The sequence below is a fragment of the Ovis aries genome, chromosome 2 (genome assembly GCF_016772045.2).
Source record: "Ovis aries strain OAR_USU_Benz2616 breed Rambouillet chromosome 2, ARS-UI_Ramb_v3.0, whole genome shotgun sequence".
NCBI classification, from domain to species: domain Eukaryota; kingdom Metazoa; phylum Chordata; class Mammalia; order Artiodactyla; family Bovidae; genus Ovis; species Ovis aries.
Window position 1 is genome coordinate 242,506,087 of NC_056055.1, and position 22,349 is coordinate 242,528,435.

General features: G+C 44.6%; 1 protein-coding gene across 2 annotated transcripts in view; it reads left to right on the top strand.

The window, feature by feature from the left end:
• IL22RA1 (interleukin 22 receptor subunit alpha 1) overlaps positions 1 to 22,349 on the top strand; it is a 28,834-nt gene that overhangs the window by 3,064 nt on the left and 3,421 nt on the right. The window contains exons 2-5 of one of the 2 annotated variants that reach the window (XM_004005119.6): positions 1,335 to 1,467; positions 2,609 to 2,787; positions 8,053 to 8,228; positions 19,679 to 19,817. In XM_004005119.6, the coding sequence (XP_004005168.2) occupies positions 1,335 to 1,467; positions 2,609 to 2,787; positions 8,053 to 8,228; positions 19,679 to 19,817 (627 nt within the window). The remainder of the gene's footprint in view (positions 1 to 1,334; positions 1,468 to 2,608; positions 2,788 to 8,052; positions 8,229 to 19,678; positions 19,818 to 22,349) is intronic. The other variant, XM_042244566.2, reaches the window with a different exon arrangement.

Below are 22,349 nucleotides of genomic sequence, written 5' to 3' on the forward strand. Positions count from 1 at the left end.
CATAAAATGGGCAAAACCTGCCTCATCAGGTGGTCAGGAGGACTTGATGAGGAGACTTAGCCCAGTGCCTGGCACTTGACGTACATTTCAGACATGGCAGCTGCTGCTGTGGTCCAATTATTTCCATTTTAGAGCTGAAGAAATTGAAGTCCTAATGGCTTAAACAGCTTCCCCAAGGACACGCTGCCTGTTCAGTTCAGTTGCTCAGTCGTGTCTGGCTCTTTGCGACCCCATGAACCTGTGCGTGGCCTCAGTCAGTATCCTGCCCCTGTGAAACCCATGGAGCTGGGGAAGGCGCCTTTGCCCTCTTCAGCAGGTCTGTGGTGGGTGGGCAGGGACTGGACCCACAGACAGAGAGGCAGGGATTCACAAACATCTTCTCCGCCCTTGCTTGAAATTACTGATTCTAGGAAAGTTACTTCTTAGACATTAGTTGAGAACCTCTAAAATATTCCCTTGGTGAGAACACTGATTTTAGATGGTGCTGCGAAATGAGTGAACACAACAGCAAGTGTCGACAAGGATGTGAAATAACCGCACCCAGTCAAACATCGCTGATGGGAATGTGAGATGGTGCAGTCACTTCTCCGGAAAACAGTTTGGCTGCTCTTCAAAAGTTCAACGTAGAATCACCGTATGACCCAGAAATCCCACTCCTACCCAAGAAAACCAAAAACTTGTGTCCACTTAAAACACTTGTGCACTACCACTACCAGCAGCATTACTCAAAATAGACAAAAAGTGGAAACAACCCCAATGCCCAGCAGCTGATGGAGGATAAACAGAATGTGACCTGTCCACACGATGGAATACGATTCAGCAGTAAGAAGGAAATAAGTGCTAATCTATGTAATATGGATGAGCCTTGAAAACATGATGCCAAGTGAAAGAAGCCAGACACAAAAGGCCAACTGGATGACTTCATTTATAGAAAATGTCCAAATAGGCAAAGTCATTGGGACAGGAAGTAGATTATTTATTGGTTGCCTGGGGCTGGGAGGAGGGGAGGGTTGGGAATGACAGCTCACGGATACAGGATTTGTTTGGGGGCAATGAACACGTCCTAGAACTAGACCTGTGGCAGTGGTCTACACTACCTTGTGAATATATTTAGAAGACCACAGAACTGTATGATCGTAAGTGGTGAATTGTATGGAATGTGACTCATAGCTCAATAAAAAGGGGAAAAAAAAGAAGTGAAGGGGAGCAGGAGGGTCGGTTAGCACAGTCTCCTGCTAAGTGGTTGCTGGCTCACTCCCTCGGTGGGCAGCTCGAAAGGGGGCTAGCGCAGGGTCTATGCACCCATCTGCTCACCCTGCTCCCACTTCTGGCAGCTCACATCACTGAGGACACCTCAGATCTCCTTCAGCACGTGAAGTTCCAGTCCAGCAACTTCGAAAACATCCTGACGTGGGACGGCAAGCTGGAGAGTGCCCCCGACACCGTCTACAGCGTCCAGTATAAGACGTAGGCTCCCCAGCAACATTACCCCTTTGATTCTGCTCTGAAACCAAAGAAAACCCTCCCCTCTTCCATATGTCCCCACATCCTCCCTCGCACCCAGACTGGTGTCAGTCAGCAACTCTCCCCCAAGACATGGCTTTGCTCCTTGATGTTTCTTCTGCAGGGAGAGGTTTAAATGATGGTTACAAGTATGGGCTCTGGAGGCAAACACCAGCCCCTCGTCCTATAACCCTGGGCAGGTAGATAAATGCACCAAGCCTCCATTTCCCATCCATGAAGTAAAGATAGCAATAATACTTTCCTCCTAGGGTTGTTGGATGGGTTAAATGAGTCATTAGCATGTGTGCCTGGCAAAGAGCCAACGCCCAATCATTGCTTTATTGTTTGGGGAAGACTAGGTCAACAGCCAGGTGGCGCTAGTGGTAAAGAACCCGCCTGCCAGTGCAGGAGACATAAGAGACGTGGGTTCAATCCCTGAATCAGGAAGATCCCCTGGAGGAGGGTGTGGCAACCCACTCCAGTACTCTTGCCTGGAGAATCCCATGGACAGGGAAGCCTGGTAGGCTGCAGTCTATAGAGCTGCACAGAGTCAGACACAACTGAAGCAACTTAGCACGCATGCACGCAAGTCAACAAAAAGTCATGTTCACCCCTCCAGCCCCCACTCAGCCCCATTCCCGCTCATCTCCCTTCCCAGGCAGGAGAGGTGAGGTAGCATGGGCTCAGGAATCGGCAAACCTGGGTTCCATTCCTGATCCTGCCACTTCATCCCGTGGCAAGTCACTTGCCCTCTCCGAGGCCCAGGTCCCTGGCCTGTAAATGGGCCTAGTGGTGCCCAGAACATGAACTCAAACCGTCTGAGTTCACATCCTGTCTCCCTGCATGCATGATGAAAACACCTGGGCAAATTTTACTTCCTTAAGCCCCAGCTTCCTGACTTGAAAAGGAAGGAAGATATTAATAATGTGTGAACCTCACAACGCTGTTGTGAGGTTGGTCTGAAGACTAACAGATTATCTGCATAAAAAGCCTAGGACACACATGCTAAGTAAATATTTGATATCATTATCAATATTAATAAACCACAGGCTGGCTGCCAAGCCTGTTCATGAAAGGTGTGCTCCAGCCCTTCCCTTGCCCACAGGTATGGAGAGGGAGAGTGGTTGGAAAAGGAGGGCTGCCAGCGGATCACCTGGAAATCCTGCAACCTTACCGTGGAGACAAGCAACCTCACTGAGCTCTACTACGCCCGGGTCACCGCCATTGACGGGGCAGGCCGGTCTGCCACCAAGATGACCAACCGCTTCAGCCCACTGCAGGACAGTGAGTGGGGGCCCCTCGTTGCACGGGATGCAGGCGGGAGGATGGCCTTTTCCCCTCTGGAGGGGGTGGAGTGTCCAGAAGGGCTCTGCCTCTCAGGGCCAGTTAAGGATGTGGCTTTTAGGGAAGACACTCCAGACTGGACAGCATCGCCTGTGTGGCTCTCCATCTTTCTTCATCTCTAGACCTCTTGTATGCGGACCTTCACCTTGCCACTTGAGCGCAACCAAGGCTTCCTAACTCCATCCCCCTACTCCTTCTTTGACTCTTTTTCAATCCCCAGTCATGGTTTCAGTTTCAACATCACCTCCTAAGTGAACATCCCCACCCCACAGCCCCAACAACTCCCTTGTACTATACAGGCCATCACCTGCTATTTTCCATCACCATAAACTGTTCACCGACTTCAGAGCTCAGATCATAATCTGTCTTTATCGTTTGCTTGCACGGATATCATCTGAATTGAAATGTGAGCTTCATAAAGGCGTGCCTGGGCGTGGGACCCATTGTATTCCAGGAGATGCTCCATACGTAACTGATGAAGGATTAGATGGATGGGTGGATAAATGGATGAGTGGCCAAACTCCTCACACAAGTTAAGCGGGTGATGGTCACTAACTGACTTAAAAGTCATATGGTGTTTTAAGAAAATAATAAATAAAAGTCAGCAAGTTATTTTATATTGTCTCTCAGCTTATTCAATTAATGCATAGTTACTGTAAGAAATTTGGAAAATATAGAAATATGCAAAGAAAAATAAAACTAAGCCCAAATAATCTGAACACTTAAACATAACCGCAGTTACTAGCAGCTGTGTCTACGCTTTTCTGTTCTGGTGGTTTGTTTTTCATGTCATGGTATCATGAACATTTACCCATGTCATGAAATACTTTTCCGCATCATGATATCTCACAACTACAAAAATGATCCATTCTACGGAGGTACTTTACTTGACTTCCCTTTTGGAAGGAATCAGGATTTTGTTGTTTTTTAATAAATAACTGAAGCAAACATTCTTTTAGTGCAGATCATTTTAATCTCAGAGGTCAATGGACCCTTGAGGACTTTTTATAAGTTAGCATCAGGGGGAGACCTGAATCCCTGAAACTGTTTGCAAGATTTTTGTATATGTACATTTTGGAGGAGCAAAGAACTATCAGTTCAGTTTAGTCACTCAGTCGTGTCTGACTCTTCACGACCCCATGAACCGCAGCACGCCAGGCCTCCCTGTCCATCACCAACTCCCAGAGTTCACTCAGACTCACGTCCATCGAGTTAGTGATGCCATCCAGCCATCTCATCCTCTGTCGTCCCCTTCTCCTCCTGCCCCCAATCCCTCCCAGTATCAGAGTCTTTTCCAATGAGTCAACTCTTCTCATGAGGTGGCCAAAGTACTGGAGTTTCAGCTTTAGCATCATTCCTTCCAAAGAAATCCCAGGGTTGATCTCCTTCACAATGGACTGGTTGGATCTCCTTGCAGTCCAAGGGACTCTCAAGAGTCTTCTCCAACACCACAGTTCAAAAGCATCAATTCTTCGGCGCTCAGCCTTCTTCACAGTCCAACTCTCACATCCATACATGACCACAGGAAAAACCATAACCTTGACTAGACGGACCTTAGTCGGCAAAGTAATGTCTCTGCTTTTCAAGATGCTATCTAGGTTGCTCATAACTTTTCTTCCAAGGAGTAAGCGTATTTTAATTTTACGGCTGCAGTCACCATCTGCAGTGATTTTGGAGCCCAAAAAATTAAAGTCTGACACTGTTTCCACTGTTTCCCCATCTATTTCCCATGAAGTGATGAGACCAGATGCCATGATCTTCATTTTCTGAATGTTGAGCTTTAAGCCAACTTTTTCACTCTCCACTTTCACTTTCATCAACAGGCTTTTTAGCTTCTCTTCACTTTCTGCCATAAGGGTGGCGTCATCTGCATATCTGAGGTTATTGATATTTCTCCTGGCAATCTTGATTCCAGCTTGTGCTTCTTCCAGTCCAGCATTTCTCATGATGTACTCTGCATAGAAGTTAAATAAGCAGGGTGACAATATTACAGCCTTGACGGACTGCTTTTCCTGTTTGAAACCAGTCTGTTGTTCCATGTCCAGTTCTAACTGTTGCTTCCTGGCCTGCATACAGATTTCTCAAGAGGCAGGTCAGATGGTCTGGTATTCCCATCTCTTGAAGAATTTTCCACAGTTTATTGTGATCCACACAGTCAAAGGCTTTGGCATAGTCAATAAAGCAGAAATAGATATTTTTCTGGAACTCTCCTGCTTTTTCCATGATCCAGCAGATGTTGGCCATTTGATCTCTGGTTCCTCTGCCTTTTCTAAAACCAGCTTGAACATCAGGAAGTTCACGGTTCACATATTGCTAAAGCCTGGCTTGGAGAATTTTGAGCATTACTTTACTAGCGTGTGAGATGAGTGCAATTGTGCAGTAGTTTGAGCATTCTTTGGCATTGCCTTTCTTTGGGATTGGAATGAAAACTGACCTTTTCCAGTCTTGTGGCCACTGCTGAGTTTTCCAAATTTGCTGGCATATTGAGTGCAGCACTTTCACAGCATCATCTTTCAGGATTTGAAATAGCTCAACTGGAATTCCACCACCTCCACTAGCTTTGTTCATAGTGGTGCTTTCTAAGGCCCACTTGACTTCACATTTCAGGATGTCTGGCTCTAGGTGAGTGATCACACCATCATGATTATCTCGGTCATGAAGATCTTTTTTGTACAGTTCTTCTGTGTATTCTTGCCACCTCTTCTTAATATCTTCTGTTTCTGTTAGGTCCATACCATTTCTGTCCTTTATCGAGCCCATCTTTGCATGAAATATTCCCTTGGTATCTCTAATTTTCTTGAAGAGATCTCTGGTCTTTCCCATTCTGTTGTTTTCCTCTATTTCTTTGCATTGATCGCTGAGGAAGGCTTTCTTATCTCTTCTTGCTATTCTTTGGAACTCTGCATTCAGATGCTTATATCTTTCCTTTTCTCCTTTGCTTTTCACCTCTCTTCTTTTCACAGCTATTTGTAAGGCCTCCCCAGACAGCCATTTTGCTTTTTTGCATTTCTTTTCCATGGGGATGGTCTTGATCCCTGTCTCCTGTACAATGCCATGAACCTCATTCCATAGTTTATCAGGCACTCTATCTATCAGATCTAGACCCTTAAATCTATTTCTCTCTTCCACTGTATAATCATAAGGGATTTGATTTAGATTATACTTGAATGGTCTAGCGGTTTCCCTACTTTCTTCAATTTAAGTCTGAATTTGGCAATAAGGAGTTCATGATCTGAGCCACAGTCAGCTCCTGGTCCTGTTTTTGCTGACTGTATAGAGCTTCTCCATCTTTGGCTGCAAAGAATATAATCAGTCTGGTTTCGGTGTTGACCATCTGGTGATGTCCATGTGTAGAGTCTTCTCTTGTGTTCTTGGAAGAGGGTGTTTGCTATGACCAGTGCATTTTCTTGGCAACACTCTATTAGTCTTTGCCCTGCTTCATTCCGCATTCCAAGGCCAAATTTGCCTGTTACTCCAGGTGTTTCTTGACTTCCTACTTTTGCATTCCAGTCCCCTATAATGAAAAGGACATCTTTTATGGGTGTTAGTTCTAAAAGGTCTTGTAGGTCTTCATAGAACCGTTCAACTTCAGCTGCTTCAGCGTTACTGGTTGGGGCATAGACTTGGATAACTGTGATATTGAATGGTTTGCCTTGGAAATGAATAGAGATCATTCTGTCGTTTTTGAGATTGCATCCAAGTACTGCATTTTGAACTCTTTTGTTGACCATGATGGCTACTCCATTTCTTCTGAGGGATTCCTGCCTGCAGTAGTAGATATAATTGTCATCTGAGTTAAATTCACCCATTCCAGTCCATTTCAGTTCACTGATTCCTAGAATGTCGACGTTCACTCTTGCCATCTCTTGTTTGACCACTTCCAATTTGCCTTGATTCATGGACCTGAGATTCCAGGTTCCTATGCAATATTGCTCTTTACAGCATCGGATCTTGCTTCTATCACCAGTCACATCCACAGCTGGGTATTGTTTTTGCTTTGGCTCCATCCCTACAGTCTTTCTGGAGTTATTTCTCCACTGATCTCCAGTAGCGTGTTGGCCACCTACTGACCTGGGGAGTTCCTCTTTCAGTATCCTATCATTTTGCCTTTTCCTACTGTTCATGGGGTTCTCAAGGCAAGAATACTGAAGTGGTTTGCCATTCCCTTCTCCAGTGGACCACATTCTGTCAGACCTCTCCACCATGACCCGCTGGTCTTGGGTTGCCCCACAGGCATGGCTTGGTTTCATTGAGTTAGACAAGGCTGTGGTCCTAGTGTGATTAGATTGACTAGTTTTCTGTGAGTATGGTTTCAGAGTGTCTGCCCTCTGATGCCCTCTTGCAACACCTACCATCTTACTTGGGTTTCTCTTACCTTGGGCATGGGGTATCTCTTCACGGCTGCTCCTTACCTTGGACGAGGGGTATCTCCTCACCGCCACCCTTCCTGACCTTCAACGTGGGACTCCTTGGACGTGGGCTGGCTGCTCCCGGCTCCGCCCTTGGCCTTGGACGCAGGGTAGCTCCTCCCGGCCATGGCCCCTGACCTCAGATGCGGGGTAGCTCCTCTCGGCGTTCCTGCACTGCCGCAGCCTGGCACTGTCGGCCACTGCCCCTGACCTCGGACATGGGGTAACTCCTCTTGGCCGCCACCCTTCAGGCATGGGGTCCTCCAGGCTTCTGCCCGGACCTCGGACGTGGGGTAACTCCTTTCAGCCGCGCTTAGTGCACCCATCACAGCCGCCCACGCATTCATCAAATTTACAAAAGGTTCTATAAACCAGGAAAGGTCATTTGGTTATTTGGAAAATTCATCTTGAGAGAAATTGAAGTCTTAGGCCTTGCCTTTGAGGCTACATCAATGATACTGGAAATTCAGGATGCATAGTTGAAACATCACTCCCCAAAACTCTCATTGCCAGTAGACTGGGAGTGTGTGGAGGGGGGTATGATCAGCCTAAGGGGGCCGGGACCCTCTCCCTGGGCTCTTCCTACCACCCTTGGTTACCCCTTTGCCAGCCTTACACCCAAGCACCAATCGCTTCTCTTCTCACCTGTTAATTTAGATGATGCTTTCAGAAGCATGGCTGGGGTTGGGGTGGGAAGGGGTGGGAAGCAATCATTTCCCAAGGTCCATGGCAGCCTCTCAGACACTTCTGGCTGATTCCAACTGTTTCATTTCTTTTTTCTCTCTCCCTTTTCTAGCTAACATCAAACCACCTGATGTGACCTGCATCCCCAAGGTGAGATCTATCCAGATGACTGTCCATCCCCCCTACACAGTGATCCGTGCACGGAATGGCCACCAGCTGACCTTGGAGAACATCTTCCAGGACCTACGCTACCATTTCAACCTGCACATCAACCATACCTACCAAATGGTAAATGAAGGATAAATATACATACCACCATGGCCCTTCCCTGCCTCCAAAACCTATTTTCCTCTCTGCATTGCTTTAAGTAGAAATGAGATGTGTTATATAAATCAGCATTTCCCAGAATACATCTACAGCCTACCTTTTATAGATTCACACACACAATAGCGTGCTAAAGTCTCTGACAAGTCCTGCAAACTCAAGACTCCAGTTTCAGTTTGTTTAATACAACTGTTCTCACATGTATTTGATCAGAGAAAGTCCCCTTATTTTCATTACATATTTTGATTTGTTTTGCCTAATGCCTTCTAACATTCTGAAGAACATCTTCTATTAATATTCTCACATGTCCACTTTGGAAAATACTGGAATCAATTTCTTTTGTTGTTCAGCCCCTAAGTCATGTCCAACTCTTTGCAACCCCATGGACAGCCCCACAGGATTCCCTGTCCTTCACAATTTCCTGCAGTTTGCTCAAACTCATGTCCACTGAGTCGGTGATGCCATCCAACCATCTCACCCTCTGTCCTCCCCTTCTCCCCCTGCCTTCAATCTTTCCCAGCATCAGCATCTTTTCCAATGAGTCCACTCTTGGCATCAGGTGGCCAAAGTGTTGGAGCTTCAGCTTCAGCATCAGTCCTTTCTACAAAAATTTAGAGTTGATTTCCTTTAGGCTTGACTGGCTTGATCTCTATCTTCTTGCTATCCAAGGAACTTGCAAGGGTCTGCTTCAGCACCACAGTTCGAAATCATCAATTCTTTGGCACTCAGCCTTCTTTATGGGTCAGTTCTCATATCCATACACGACTACTGGAAAAACCATAGTTTTGACTATATGAACTTTTGTCAGCAATGTCTCTGTTTTTTAATACACTGTCTAGGTTTGTCATAGCTTTTCTTCCAAGGAGCAAGCATCTTTTAATTTCTTGACTGCAGTCACCATCCACAGTGGTTTTGGAGTCCAAGAAAATAAAATCTGCCACTGTTTTCACTTTTTCCCCATCTATTTGCCATGAAGTGATGGGACCAGATGCCATGATCTTTGTTTTTCAATGTTGAATTTTAAGCCAGCTTTTTCACTCTCCCCTTTCACTTTCATCAAAAGGCTCTTTAGTTCCTCTTTGCTTTTTGCCATTAGGGTGGTATCATCTGCATATCTGAGATTGTTGATATTTCTCCCGGCAGTCTTGATTCCATCTTGTGTTTCATCCAGCCCAATATTTCTCATGATGTACTCTGCATATAAGTTAAATAAGCAGGATAACAATATATAGCCTTGATGTACTCCTTTTCCAATTTGGAACCAGTCTGTTGTTCCATGTCTGGTTCTAACTATTGCTCTTTGACCTGCATACAGATTTCTCAGGAGGCAGGTAAGATATTCCCATCTCTTTAAAAATTTTCCACAGTTTGTTGCGATCCACAGAGTCAAAGGCTTTGGTGTAGTCAATAAAACAGAAGTAGAATGCTTTTCTGGAATTCTCTTGCTTTTTCTATGATCCAAAAGATATTGGCAGTTTGATTGCTGGTGCCTCTGCCTTTTGTAAATCCAGTCTGAACATCTGGAAGTTCTTGGTTCATGTACTGTTCAAGCCTAGCATGGAGAATTTTGAGCATTATTTTGCTAGTGTGTGAAATGAGTGCAATTGTGTGGTAGTCTGAGCATTCTTTGGCATTGCCTTTCTTTGTGATTGGAATGAAAACTGTCCTTTTCCTGTCTTGTGGCCACTGCTGAGTTTTCCAAATTTGCTGGCATATTGAGTGCAGCACATTAATAGTATCCTCTTTCAGGATTTGAAATAGTTCAGCTGGAATTCCATCACCTCTACTAGCTTTATTTGTAGTGATGCTTCCTAAGGCCCACTTGACTTCGCATTCCAGGATTTCTGGCTCTAAGTGATAGGTGAGTGACCACACTATCATAGTTATCCAGGTCATTAAGACATTTTTTGTACAGTTCTTTTGTGTATTCTTGCCGCCTCATCTTAATATCTTTTGCTTCTGTTAGGGCCTTGCTGTTTCTGTCCTTTATTGTGCCCATCTTTGCATGAAATGTTCCCTTGGTATCTCTAGTTTTCTTGAAGTTCAGTTCAGTCCAGGCACTCAGTAGTGTCCGACTCTTTACATCCCCACGGTCTGCAACATACCAGGCTTCCCTGTCCATTACCAACTCCCTGAGCTTATTCAAACTCCTTGAAGATATCTCTAGTCTTTCCCATTCTGTTGTCTTCCTCTGTTTCTTTGCACTGTTCACTGAAGAAGGCTTTCTAATCTCTCCTTGCTATTCTTTGGAACTCTGCCTTCTGTTGAGCAAATTTTTCCCTTTCTCCTTTGCCTTTCACTACTCTTCTTTTCTCAGCTGTTTGTAAGTCCTCCTCAGAGAAACTTTTTGCCTTCTTACATTTGTTTTTCTTGAGGATGGTTTTGGTCACCCCCTCCTGCACAATGTTACAAACCTTCATCCATAGTTCTTCAGGCACTCTGTCTATCAGATTTAATCCCTTGAACCTATTTGTCACTTTCACTGTATAATCATAAGGGATTTGATTTAGATCATACCTGAATGGCCTAGTGGTTTTCCCTACTTTCTTCAATTTAAGTCTGAATTTTGCAATAAGGAGTTCATGATCTGAGCCACTGTCAGCTCCCAGTCTTGTTTTTGCTGACTGTAGAGAGCTTCTCTATCTTTGGCTGCAAAAAAAAAAAAAAAAAAAATCAATCTGATTTCGGTATTGACCATCTGGTGTATCCATATGTAGAGTTGTCTCTTGTGTTATTAGAAGAGGGTGTTTGTTATGACCAGTGCATTCTCTTGGTAAAACTCTGTTATTCTTTGCCCTGCCTGCTTCATTTTGTACTCAAGGGATCAGTTTCTACTGCTGCAATTCTTTTTGCTGACTCTCCACTTTTTGAGGGAACTGCATACAAGCAGTGTCTTAAGGTCAGTAATAATGAAAGGCGGAAGGTAGGGGCATAAATTGTCAAATGTTACACATTTCTTTTTGTATTCAGAAAATAAAATATGAAGTATGTTCCCCCCCCACCCCCTGCAGTGTGAGCCACTAATCCATAATTCCACTGAATGGCTATTCCTGCACTCAAGGAGTTTATAATCCAATGTGTGTGGCAAGAATGAAAGCAAGAATTTATATAGCCAGAGGTAGAGGGAAACAAGAGTGTGTGAGAGACGGGGCAGCTGGAATGAGAGAAGAGGTGTCAGCGCAGAGAGACTGGAAAGAACCTCTAGAACAGAGGACTTTCTTGTGCCTAGACCAGTTTCTGAGGTGTACCAGGTTTTAGATGCTGACTGTGCCATTTATCCCTCATCGCAACACTGTGAAGTAGGTGATTCTATCTCCATTTTCTGACTGAGAAAACGGAGGTTCAGAGAGGTTAAGTCACTTGCTCAAGACTGGTCAGCAAATAATAGCACAGTCAAGACTCCAAGCCAGCTCTGTTCCAAGCCCACATTCCTCCCCTCCCTCCCCCTTTCACCAGTTTACCTGGTCCCACTACGATCAGAGAGAAAAGCAGGGAAACTTAGGATAGTGTTGGAAAGAACAAAACTACCCATTTGAGCTGAATCTTAGGGACATGTAGAACAGTTTCTCAATACATGAACCTGGCCCCAAACCAATGGCATCACAGTCTCCTACTGCCTTGGTTTAAAATGCATGTTCTTGGGCCCTCTTTTCATCAAATTCTAGAGTTTCACCTCTGGGATCTGAATTTTAGTATGAACCCAGTGATCACCCTAAAGTTTAAGAACCACTGATGGAGAGGAACAATGCTAACCCTAAAAAGACAGGCTGGGGCCATGCTATAGATGTCTGGAGGGCAAATGGAGGAATCAAGAGTCTTTATTTGCTTCAGTCACCAAGGGGAGTGAGTAGCGATTACTGAGCAGGAAGAGGCTTTATCACAACTCATTTTTGGCAAATATTTGGGGTTTGAATGAATATTTTACTGTTACTGATTTACAGTTTAATTCAGTTTGTGACCAGAGAACATACTCTGTATGAGTTCACTCCTTTATGGAGACTTGTTTTATGGCCCAGCATGTGGGCTCTCTTGGTGAATGTTTCACGTGCCCTCAAAAAGAATAGGTGTTTTGCGGGTGTTTTGTGGAGTGCTCTACAAATATCAATTAGATAAAGGTGGCCAAGAGTGTTAATCAAATCTTCTATGTCTTTCCTGATTTGGGGGAGCTCTATTGTTCTCTTAATTGCTGAGAGTATTACAATCTCCAGCTTTGATTATGGATTTGTCTCTTTTCCCCTTTAATTCTGTGCATATTGGAAACTTTATTATCAGACAGTTACAAACATGGTTGTTATAGCCTCCTGGTGAATTGACCCTTTCATCATTATGAATTGTCCCCTTTTATCTCTAGTAATACTCTTTTTATTGACCTGTACCTTATCTACTATTAATATAGGGACTCTTGCCTTGTATTTGGGTCTTCGCTGCTGGCTCAGCGGTAAAGAATCCTCTTGCTAATGCAGAAGATGTGGGTTTGATCCCTGGGTCAGGAAGATCCCCTGGAGAAGGAAATGGCAATCCATTCCAGTATTCTTGCCTGGGAAATCCCATGGGCAGAGTCAGAAACAATTTAGCAGCTTACAACAACAAAGCCTTATATCTATAATTTGCATGGTATATTTTTTATATCTATATATTTTCAATCTATCAGTGCCTTTATATTTATTTTTTACATTTTATTTTTAACTGGAGGATAATTGCTTTACCATACTGTGCTGGTTTCTGCCATACATCAACATGAATCAGCCACAGGTGTACATGTGTCCCCTCCCTCTTGAACCTTCCAGCTGGTGCCTTTATGTTTAAAATGTATGTCTTTAGGCAGCATTCTGATAGTCTTTCCCTTTTTAAGAATTGAGATATAATCAGCTACCGTAAAATTCACCCACTTTAAAGGGCAGGAATCAGTGGTTTTTCATATATTCAAGAAATTTTCCAACCGTCACCACTATGTAATTTTGTCTGTTCTATTGATCTGTTTTCAAGTTCTTTGATTCTTCTGTCATCTCCGATCTGTTGTTAAGACTATTCGGTGGGCATTTTTATTTTAGATTTTTTTTTTTCAGTTCTGAAGTCTCTAATTTTTATAGTTTCTATATGTTACTGAAAAATCATTCATTCATTATGAGCACATTTTCCTTAACTTCCTTATATTAGCATACTTAATTAACATACTTATATTAGCTGGTTGTCTGACGAGGCCTTATAAATAGGTGACAAAAGAAGAGAAGTGAAAGGCAAAGGAGAAAAGGAAAGATAAATCTATCTAAATGCAGAGTTCCAAAGAATATCAAAGAGAGATAAGAAAGCCTTCCTAAGTAATCAGTGCAAAGAAATAGAGGAAAACAATAGAATGGGAAAAACGAGAGATCTCTTCCAAAAAAATACAGAGACCAAGGGAACGTTTCATCCAAAGATGGGCACAACAAAGGACAGAAAACGTATGGACCTAAGCAGAAGCAGAAGATATTAATAAGAGGTGAAGAATACACAGAAGAATTGTACAAAAAAGATCTTCATGACCCAGATAACCACGATGGTGTGATCACTCACCTTGAGCCAGACATCCTGGAACAGGAAGTCAAGTGGGATTTAGGAAGCATCTCTACGAACAAAGCTAGTGGAGGTGATGGAATTCCAGCTGAACTATTTCAAATCCTGAAAGAGGATGCTATTAATGTGCTGCACTCAATGTGCCAGCAAATTTGGAAAACTCAGCAGTGGCCACAAGACAGGAAAAGGACAGTTTTCATTCCAATCACAAAGAAAAGCAATGCCAAAGAATGCTCAAAGTACCACACAATTGCACTCATTTCACATGCTAGCAAAATAATGCTCAAAATTCTCTAAGCTAGGCTTGAATAGTACATGAACCAAGAACTTCCGGATGTTCAGACTGGATTTACAAAAGGCAGAGGCACCAGCAATCAAATTGCCAATATCTTTTGGATCATAGAAAAAGCAAAAGAATTCCAGAAAAACATTCTACTTCTGTTTTATTGACTACACCAAAGCCTTTGATGGCGTGGATCAAACTGTGAAAAATTTTTAAAGATGGGAATACCAGACCACCTTACCTGCCTCCTGAGAAATCTGTGTGCAGTTCAAAGAGCAACAGTTAGAACCAGACACGGAAAAAGAGACTGGTTCCAAATAGGGAAAGGAGTACATCAAGGCTGTGTATTGTCACCCTGCTTATTTAACTGATTATGCAGAGTACATCATGAGAAATGCTGGGCTGGATGAAACACAAGCTGGAATCAAGATTGCCAGGAGAAATATCAATAACCTCAGATATGCAGATGACACCACCCTTATGGCAGAAAGCAGAGAAGAACTAAAGAGCCTCTTGATGAAAGTGAAAGAGGAGAGTTAAACATCTGGCTTAAAACTCAACATTCAGAAAAATAAGGTCATGGCATCCAGTCCCATCACTTCATGGCAAATAGATGGGGAAACATTGGAAATGGTGACAGACTTTATTTTCTTGGGCTCCAAAATCACTGCAGATGGTGACTGCAGCCATGAAGTTAAAAGACCCTTGCTCCTTGGAAGAAAAGCTATGACCAACCTAGACAGCATATTAACACCAGAGATATTACTTTGCCAACAAAGGTTCATCTAGTCAAAGCTGTGGTTTTTCCAGTAGTTGTGTATGGATGTGAGAGTTGGACCATAAAGAAAGCTAAGTGCTGAAGAACTGTGCTTTAGAACTGTGGTGTTGGAGAAGACTCTTGAGAATCCCTTGGACTGCAAGGAGATCCAACTGGTCCATCCTAAAGGAAACCAATCCTAAATATTCATTAGCAAGACTGATGCTGAAACTGAAGCTCCAATACTTTGGCCACCTAATGTGAAGAACTGACTCATTGGAAAAGACCCTGATGCTGGGAAAGATTGAAGGCGGGAAGACAAGGGGACAACAGGGTATGAGATGGTTGGATGGCATCACCGACTTGATGGACATGAGTTTGAGCCAGCTCCTGGAGTTGGTGATGGACAGAGAAGCCTGGTGTGTTGCAGTCCATGGGGTCACAAAGAACGGACACAGCTGAGTGTCTGAACTGACTTTAAAATCATTGTCTGCTAATTCAAACATTTTGGTTATCTTGGGGGTAAGTCATAATTAACTGTCTTTTCTCTTGAGTATGGATTACATTTTCTCCTTTTTATATGCCTAAAAATTTTGGAAAGCATCCCAGAAATTGTGAATGATATGTTGAAAGGACTGGGTTCTCTTATGTTCCTACAAAGAATACTGATTTTTATTTGTCTTGCTACTGCTGCTGCTAAGTCGCTTCAGTCGTGTCCGACTCTGTGCAACCCCATAGACAGCAGCCCACCAGGCTTCGCCATCCCTGGGATTCTCCAGGCAAGAATACTGGAGTGGGTTGCCATTTCCTTCTCCAGTGCATGAAAGTGAAAAGTCAAAGTGAAGTCGCTCAGTCGTGTCATTCACGACCCCATGGACCGCAGCCTACAAGGCTCTTCCGTCCCTTACTAGGCGCTTAATTTGGCTGAACTTCAAGCTCCAAAATCTCAGCTGTGTAATGTTCAGTTTAAACCTTACCTGGACTGCTTGGAGTCTACTCCATTAGTGCATACTTTAGGTATCAGCCAAGAATTTGGACAAAGTTTATACACAGAATTCAGGCCTCCCTCTCTACGAACTTGTCCTATCTGTGGTTTCTGCCCGCATTTTCTAACGTTCATGATTGCCCTAAACTCTGTCTTCTGGTTATTGAAACCGGTAAGATCACAAGGTTTTGTCTAGCTGTTACCCATCCCAGAGGGTATAAATGGAGTCCTGTCCTCAGGCCCAAAGATACTAAAGAGAGAGAGAAATTCATTCAGTGCTACCCCTTCCGCCTTTCTCCAGTATCTGCCTGCTTTACGTACTTTCCAATACCTAAAAGTAATTTTCATTTTGACCAGAATTTATAGTTGTTATTTTAGGGAAGTCTGGTCCAATAGAAGCTGTAAATTACTGAGAAAGAAGAGAGATCAAACATAGAAATGAGAGAGTGATCAGGGTGGGAAATCAGAAGGCTACTGCAATGGTACATGCTGGATATGTTGAGGGCCTGAGCCAGGATGGAAGCAGTAAAAAACGGGGGAAGGAAGGACTCTTTGGACCTTGAAAACTCTACTGGAATTGTATCACATGATCATTTCAACCATATGAGTTCCATAAAATAATAAGCTGTTAAATCCATATATGCACTTCTTCACCCCCTTCAAAAGAAAAACCATAAATACCCTAACCCTTGGCCTCCACGTGCCTGGAAAAGGGAAGGCATAGCTGAAAGGCAAAGAACCAAAGAAGAAATGTATTAGCCTTTAAACTCCCAAGAACATAGGTCCTAGACCTTTAAAGAAAAGTTTATGGATTGTTTCAGGGCAATTATATACAAAGGATATGAGAGAGCATTTGTTGAAAAATGGCTTTAAGGTTTATGCTTTGGACATTAGAACAAGAAAGACATTATTAACAAATTGAAGACAGGAGAAGAGGACTACAGAGGATGAGATGGTTGGATGGCATCACCAACTCGATGGAAATGAGTTTAAGTAAGCTCCGGGACTTGGTGATGGACAGGGAAGCCTGGTGTGCTGCAGTCCATGGAGTCTCAAAGAGTCAGACATCACTGAGTGACTGAACTGAACTGAACTAGGGAATCAAATACAGTTGCCAGTTTGGGGTTGGGGATGGGACAGACCCCAGAGAGAGATCAGGATGTTTAGACATGTGAAGTTAGAGAAGGCCACAGATGTTAAGGAGAGAGCTGGCAGTGTGCCCCAGGAATTCCATAGATCTCACTGAGATCAGTTTAGGGGTTATCCACACATTGGTGATCACAGGAGCCACAGATCAAGAAAAAATCCACAAAAAAACACATGGAAGAAGAAAAAAAAAATAGATGAAGAGTGAAACTTTCAGAAAAACAACACTTAGGTGAGCTGTAAGGAGAGATGGATGAACAAGGTGGGCAGGAACCAGGGTTTTTCACTCTGTAATATGACCTAGACCATCAAGGATTTTGAATAGAGGAGCTTTGCAATTATATTGATTGTTTAGAGAGATCACTGTGACACAGGTTAAATTTGAAAGTGGAAGGGCCGAGACCAGAGACTGGAGACCAGTAAGGAGGCCGCTGCAAGAGTCCAGGGCAATCATACTGAGGTCCAGGCAAGACAGAAGCAATGAGGAGGTAAGGGACTGATGGACAGTCAAAGGGTTTTGTTAATTTATTCAAAAAAAAAAAAAGGAGGAAAAGGAGAACTAGAAGAAGGAAGAATGGAGAGGTGAGGGTGATGATGGTGGTGATGGTGGTGGTGGCTCAGTTCAGTTCAGTTCAGTCACTCAGTCGTGTCCAACTCTTTGCGACCCCATGAATCGCAGCACGCCAGGCCTCCCTGTCCATCACCAACTCCCGGAGTTCACTCAGACTCGTGTCCATCGAGTCGGTGATGCCATCCAGCCATCTCATCCTCTGTCGTCCCCTTCTCCTCCTGCCCTCAATCCCTCCCAGCATCAGGGTCTTTTCCAATGAGTCAACTCTTCCCATGAGGTGGCCAAAGTATTGAAGTTTCAGCCGCAGCATCAGTCCTTCCAAAGAACACCCAGGACTGGTCTCCTTTAGGATGAACTGGTTGGATCTCCTTGCAGTCCAAGGGACTCTCAAGAGTCTTCTCTAACACCACAGTTCAAAAGTATCAATTCTTTGGTGCTCAGCTTTATTCACAGCCCAACTCTCATATCCACACATGACCACAGGAAAAACCATAGCCTTGACTAGACAGACCTTTGTTGACAAAGTAATGTCTCTGCTTTTGAATATGCTGCCTAGGTTGGTCATAACTTTCCTTCCAAGGAGTAAGCGTCTTTTAATTTCATGGCTGCAATCACCATCTGCAGTGATTTTGGAGCCCCCAAAAATAAAGTCTGACACTGTTTCCATTGTTTCCCCATCTACTTCCCATGAAGTGATGGGACCAGATGCCATGATCTTCGTTTTCTGAATGTTGAGCTTTAAGCCAACGTTTTCACTCTCCTCTTTAACTTTCATCAAGAGGCTTTTTAGTTCCTCTTCACTTTCTGCCATAAGGGTGGTGTCATCTGCATATCTGAGGTTATTGATATTTCTCCTGGCAATCTGGATTCCAGCTTGTGCTTCTTCCAGCCCAGCATTTCTCATGATGTACTCTGCATAGAAGTAAAATAAGCAGAGTGACAATATACAGCCTTGACGGACTCCTTTTCCTATTTGGAACCAGTCTGTTGTTCCATGTCCAGTTTGAACTGTTGCTTCCTGACCTGCATATAGGTTTCTCAAGAGGCAGGTGAGGTAGTCTGGTATTCCCATCTCTTTCAGAATTTTCCAGTTTCTTGTGATCCACACAGTCAAAGGCTTTGGCATAGTCAATAAAGCAGAAATAGACGTTTTTCTGGAACTCTCTTGCTTTTTCCATGATCCAGCGGATGTTGGCAATTTGATCTCTGTTCCTCTGCCTTTTCTAAAACCAGCTTGAACATCTGGAAGTTCATGGATCACGTATTGCTGAAGCCTGGCTTGGAGAATTTTGAGCATTACTTTACTAGCATGTGAGATGAGTGCAATTGTGCGGTAGTTTGAGCATTCTTTGGCATTGCCTGTCTTTGGGATTGGCATGAAAACTGACCTTTTCTAGTCCTGTGACCACTGCTGAGTTTTCCAAATTTGCTGGCATATTGAGTGCAGCACTTTCACAGCATCAACTCTCAGGATTTGAAATAGCTCAACTGGAATTCCATCACCTCCACTAGCTTTGTTCATAGTGATGCTTTCTAAGGCCCACTTGACTTCACATTCCAGGATGTCTGGCTCTAAATAAGTGATCACACCATCGTGATTATCCAGGTCGTGAAGATCTTTTTTTGTACAGTTCTTCTGTGTATTCTTGCCACCTCTTCTTAATATCTTCTGTTTCTGTTAGGTCCGTACCATTTCTGTCCTTTATAGTGATGGTGGTGGTGGTGATGGTGGTGGTCGTGGTGGTGGTGGTCCTGGTGGTCACGATGGTGATGGTGTTGGTGACAGTGATGGTGATGGTGTTGGTGCCAGTGGTGGTGGTGGTGCTGGTGCCACCCTGACGGTGGTAACATAACAGCACCTAGTATTTATAGAGTGCATACTAAATGCCAGACACTGTTCCAAGTGAAAGTACACTGAGCTTGCAACTCACTGGCTTTAGGGAGAAACCAGAAGTTAGGGGACTGGGAATGGAGGGCCGCAGACTGACCTACCAGTGTGTGGTTTGGGCAGCTGGTCATGCCATTTTACTAAGTCAATGATCCTGGCGGAGCTATAAGCAGGCTCCTTATGGAGGTTGGTGTATAAGAGATGTTGCTCTGCGTTCTCTGTCAAATTCAGCACGTTGAAGAGAAGGAGAGAAAATTTGAGTTTTTCGGCCTGACCCCTGACACGGAGTTCCATGGGTCCGTCATGATTTGTATTCCAAACTTGTTCAAGGAGAGCGCTCCCTACAGGTGCCAAGTGAAGACGCTGCCAGGTAAGTTCCGCTGAAGCCAGAGGGAGGTGGGACTGCTGAATTCCTTCCTCCCGATAACCCGGGTGAGGCTTGAACATGCTCTTTCAAAACACACACACAGAAGGATGATCAGTGTATTATTAAAGTCAATCTTTGTTTATCCATAAATGAGTTAGCTGGTGGGTTATCATAGCAAATGTTTACTCTCCACCCTCCAGCCTACATCTGAATTTCCTCTCTCTGGCAAACTGCATGCGTATCCTGGCAAACCAAATTCAACTTTATATTAACTCAAGTGAGACATCCTGGGAAATAATCTGCTGATGGGAGAGCAGAAAAGATTAAAAGATCCCTCATTACCTTCCCAGGTCAAATGAAAATAGCAGTGATTATAATAGCATTTCTGCAGGACCAGCCAGGGACCAGACACTTCCAAACACAGTTCTCATGAGCTATCTATGAAGCATCTTGGTTCCACTGAGAAAGCTGAGGCACAGAGTGGTTAAGTAACTTGCCCCAAATTGCGCAGGTGGTGACAGACAGAACGAGGCCTAATACCAGGGAAGACACTCTCATTACTACGCTTCCATAGAAATAGTTTTGAGTCACTGGCTCAAGGAGGTGGCGTCCCGTGTTCCTTTCCTCCAGCACATTGAAACTCGACTCTCATTGTGAGCATCGTGATATTTTTATTTGTGTTTATTTTCATAGAGATAGAAATGTAATGCTGTAAGTTTAGAGGATGAAAGCGATACCCCTGGGTTGGATGGATTTGGAAAACAGTTTCCACCCTAGTCATCATCTTTAGGTTAATGATGTCAGTAGGTATCCAGGAGTCTGTCTTACCCCAGAGCCCAGGGCCCCTCCTTTATCTACCTCTCCGAATGTCTGGCCCATCATCCCAGCATCCTGATGCTGGAAAGGGGTCTAAGGGTTGGCTCACCCCATATCCTAATTGAATAGACAAGGAAACAAAGGTATCATTGTGTAGCAGCTGTGAGGATGAGCTTTGGAGTTACACATGTCAACCCTGGCTTCGCCACTGAGTAGCTGTGGACCTTGTTCAAGTCACCCAACCTCTCTGAGACTCAGCTTCATTATCTGTAAGGAGGGGCCATACAGAGCCACCTGTTTGGTAGGATGGCACTGGTGGAGCACTCTATACAGTGCCTGGCATGTAGTAAGAGTTCGCTCATCACTGGCTACTGTTATTATTAATAATAAATCTTAGACCGGAGAGGGTCATGCAGAAGAGAGTAGCTCAGCACATCGGCGGCTGAGCCCAACCTCTAATTCCCCACTTTCCAGTGCTGTTTCTGTATTGTCTTCCTACTTCTCCATGAGTGAGATGGCAGAAATGTTCCAAGTCCCTGTCCTGGTACGGGGAGCTGCAGTTTTCTGGTCACGTTAGGCATGTCGTGTAGAAACATGTGGCTCCGGTCCTCTCCCCAGTACAGTGATGGGAGTGTCATGTGGCAGGGGACAGGGTATCACTCAAGTGTGAAGCTACCCAGAGAGGCCCACGCCACAGGGGCTTGGGAAGGAGTAAGGAGAGGGCTGGAAGTAAAGTCTCCAACAATTCCCAGGGTTCACAGTCATTGCCAAGGTCGCTGGCAACTGATGATCACCCAAGCTGAAGCCACACAGGGGCCAGGAACCGAAGGAGGGTGACTTGGAAAGCCAAGACCGCTGGGTAATCCCGATCGCCAGCCTTCTGTTGGCTGTCTTGGCTGCGCTGGGGCCTCGCTGCAGCGCGCAGGCTTTCTTTCGCTGTGCCACAGTGGTTTAGTGTCCTGCAGCATGTGGGAGCTGAGTGTTCCAACCAGGGATCAAACCAGCATTCCCTGAATTGGAGATGGCTTCTCAACTGCTAGATCACCAGAGAAGTCCCAAATCACCAGTTTTAACGAAAACCCCAGCTACCTCTTCTTTACCAAGCTACTTCCCAGTCCCACTTGGGTTGGTGACAGGAAGTGTGTCATGCCAAGAACTGGCTGCAGGCACCCATTCCAAAGACACAGGACTGTAGGGAGGAGGCTCAGCACTAAAGCCCTCATCTGTCCTCTCCTTCTGCTTTAGAAAGGGTGATGCCTCCCAGGCTCCCCCCCTGAGTGAGGTTTTCCCAATACCCAGCTCAGATCTTGACTGAGATGTGGGCAAGCCAGGCCCCTCTCACTGTCCATCCCCCCTCCCTTTCCCCTTTTCCCAAGCCCCCACCAGAAAGGCAGGACTTCCCTTAGACCCAGACAAGAGGGGCCCTTGTAAGGTCCTGCTCCAGCTCTGCCCTGGACATGGCCCTCCCCACAAGATGAAGGGTCCTTAAGTCCAAGAGGGCAGGTCCCCACGGACTCTGAGAGCCTCGAAATTCCCTGCATCAATGGCTGGAGCCTGTGTCCAATCTCGGCAGGTCTCCTCCTTGGGTCTTTCTTCCAGAGGACAAGCCTGCGGCCCAAAGGGTGGCCAAAGGACGGGCATTGTATGGGCCTTGGATGAACTTGACCATGAGCCCATATCCTTGTGCATGAGGCCCCTGGCAGGGTGGACTGGAGCCAG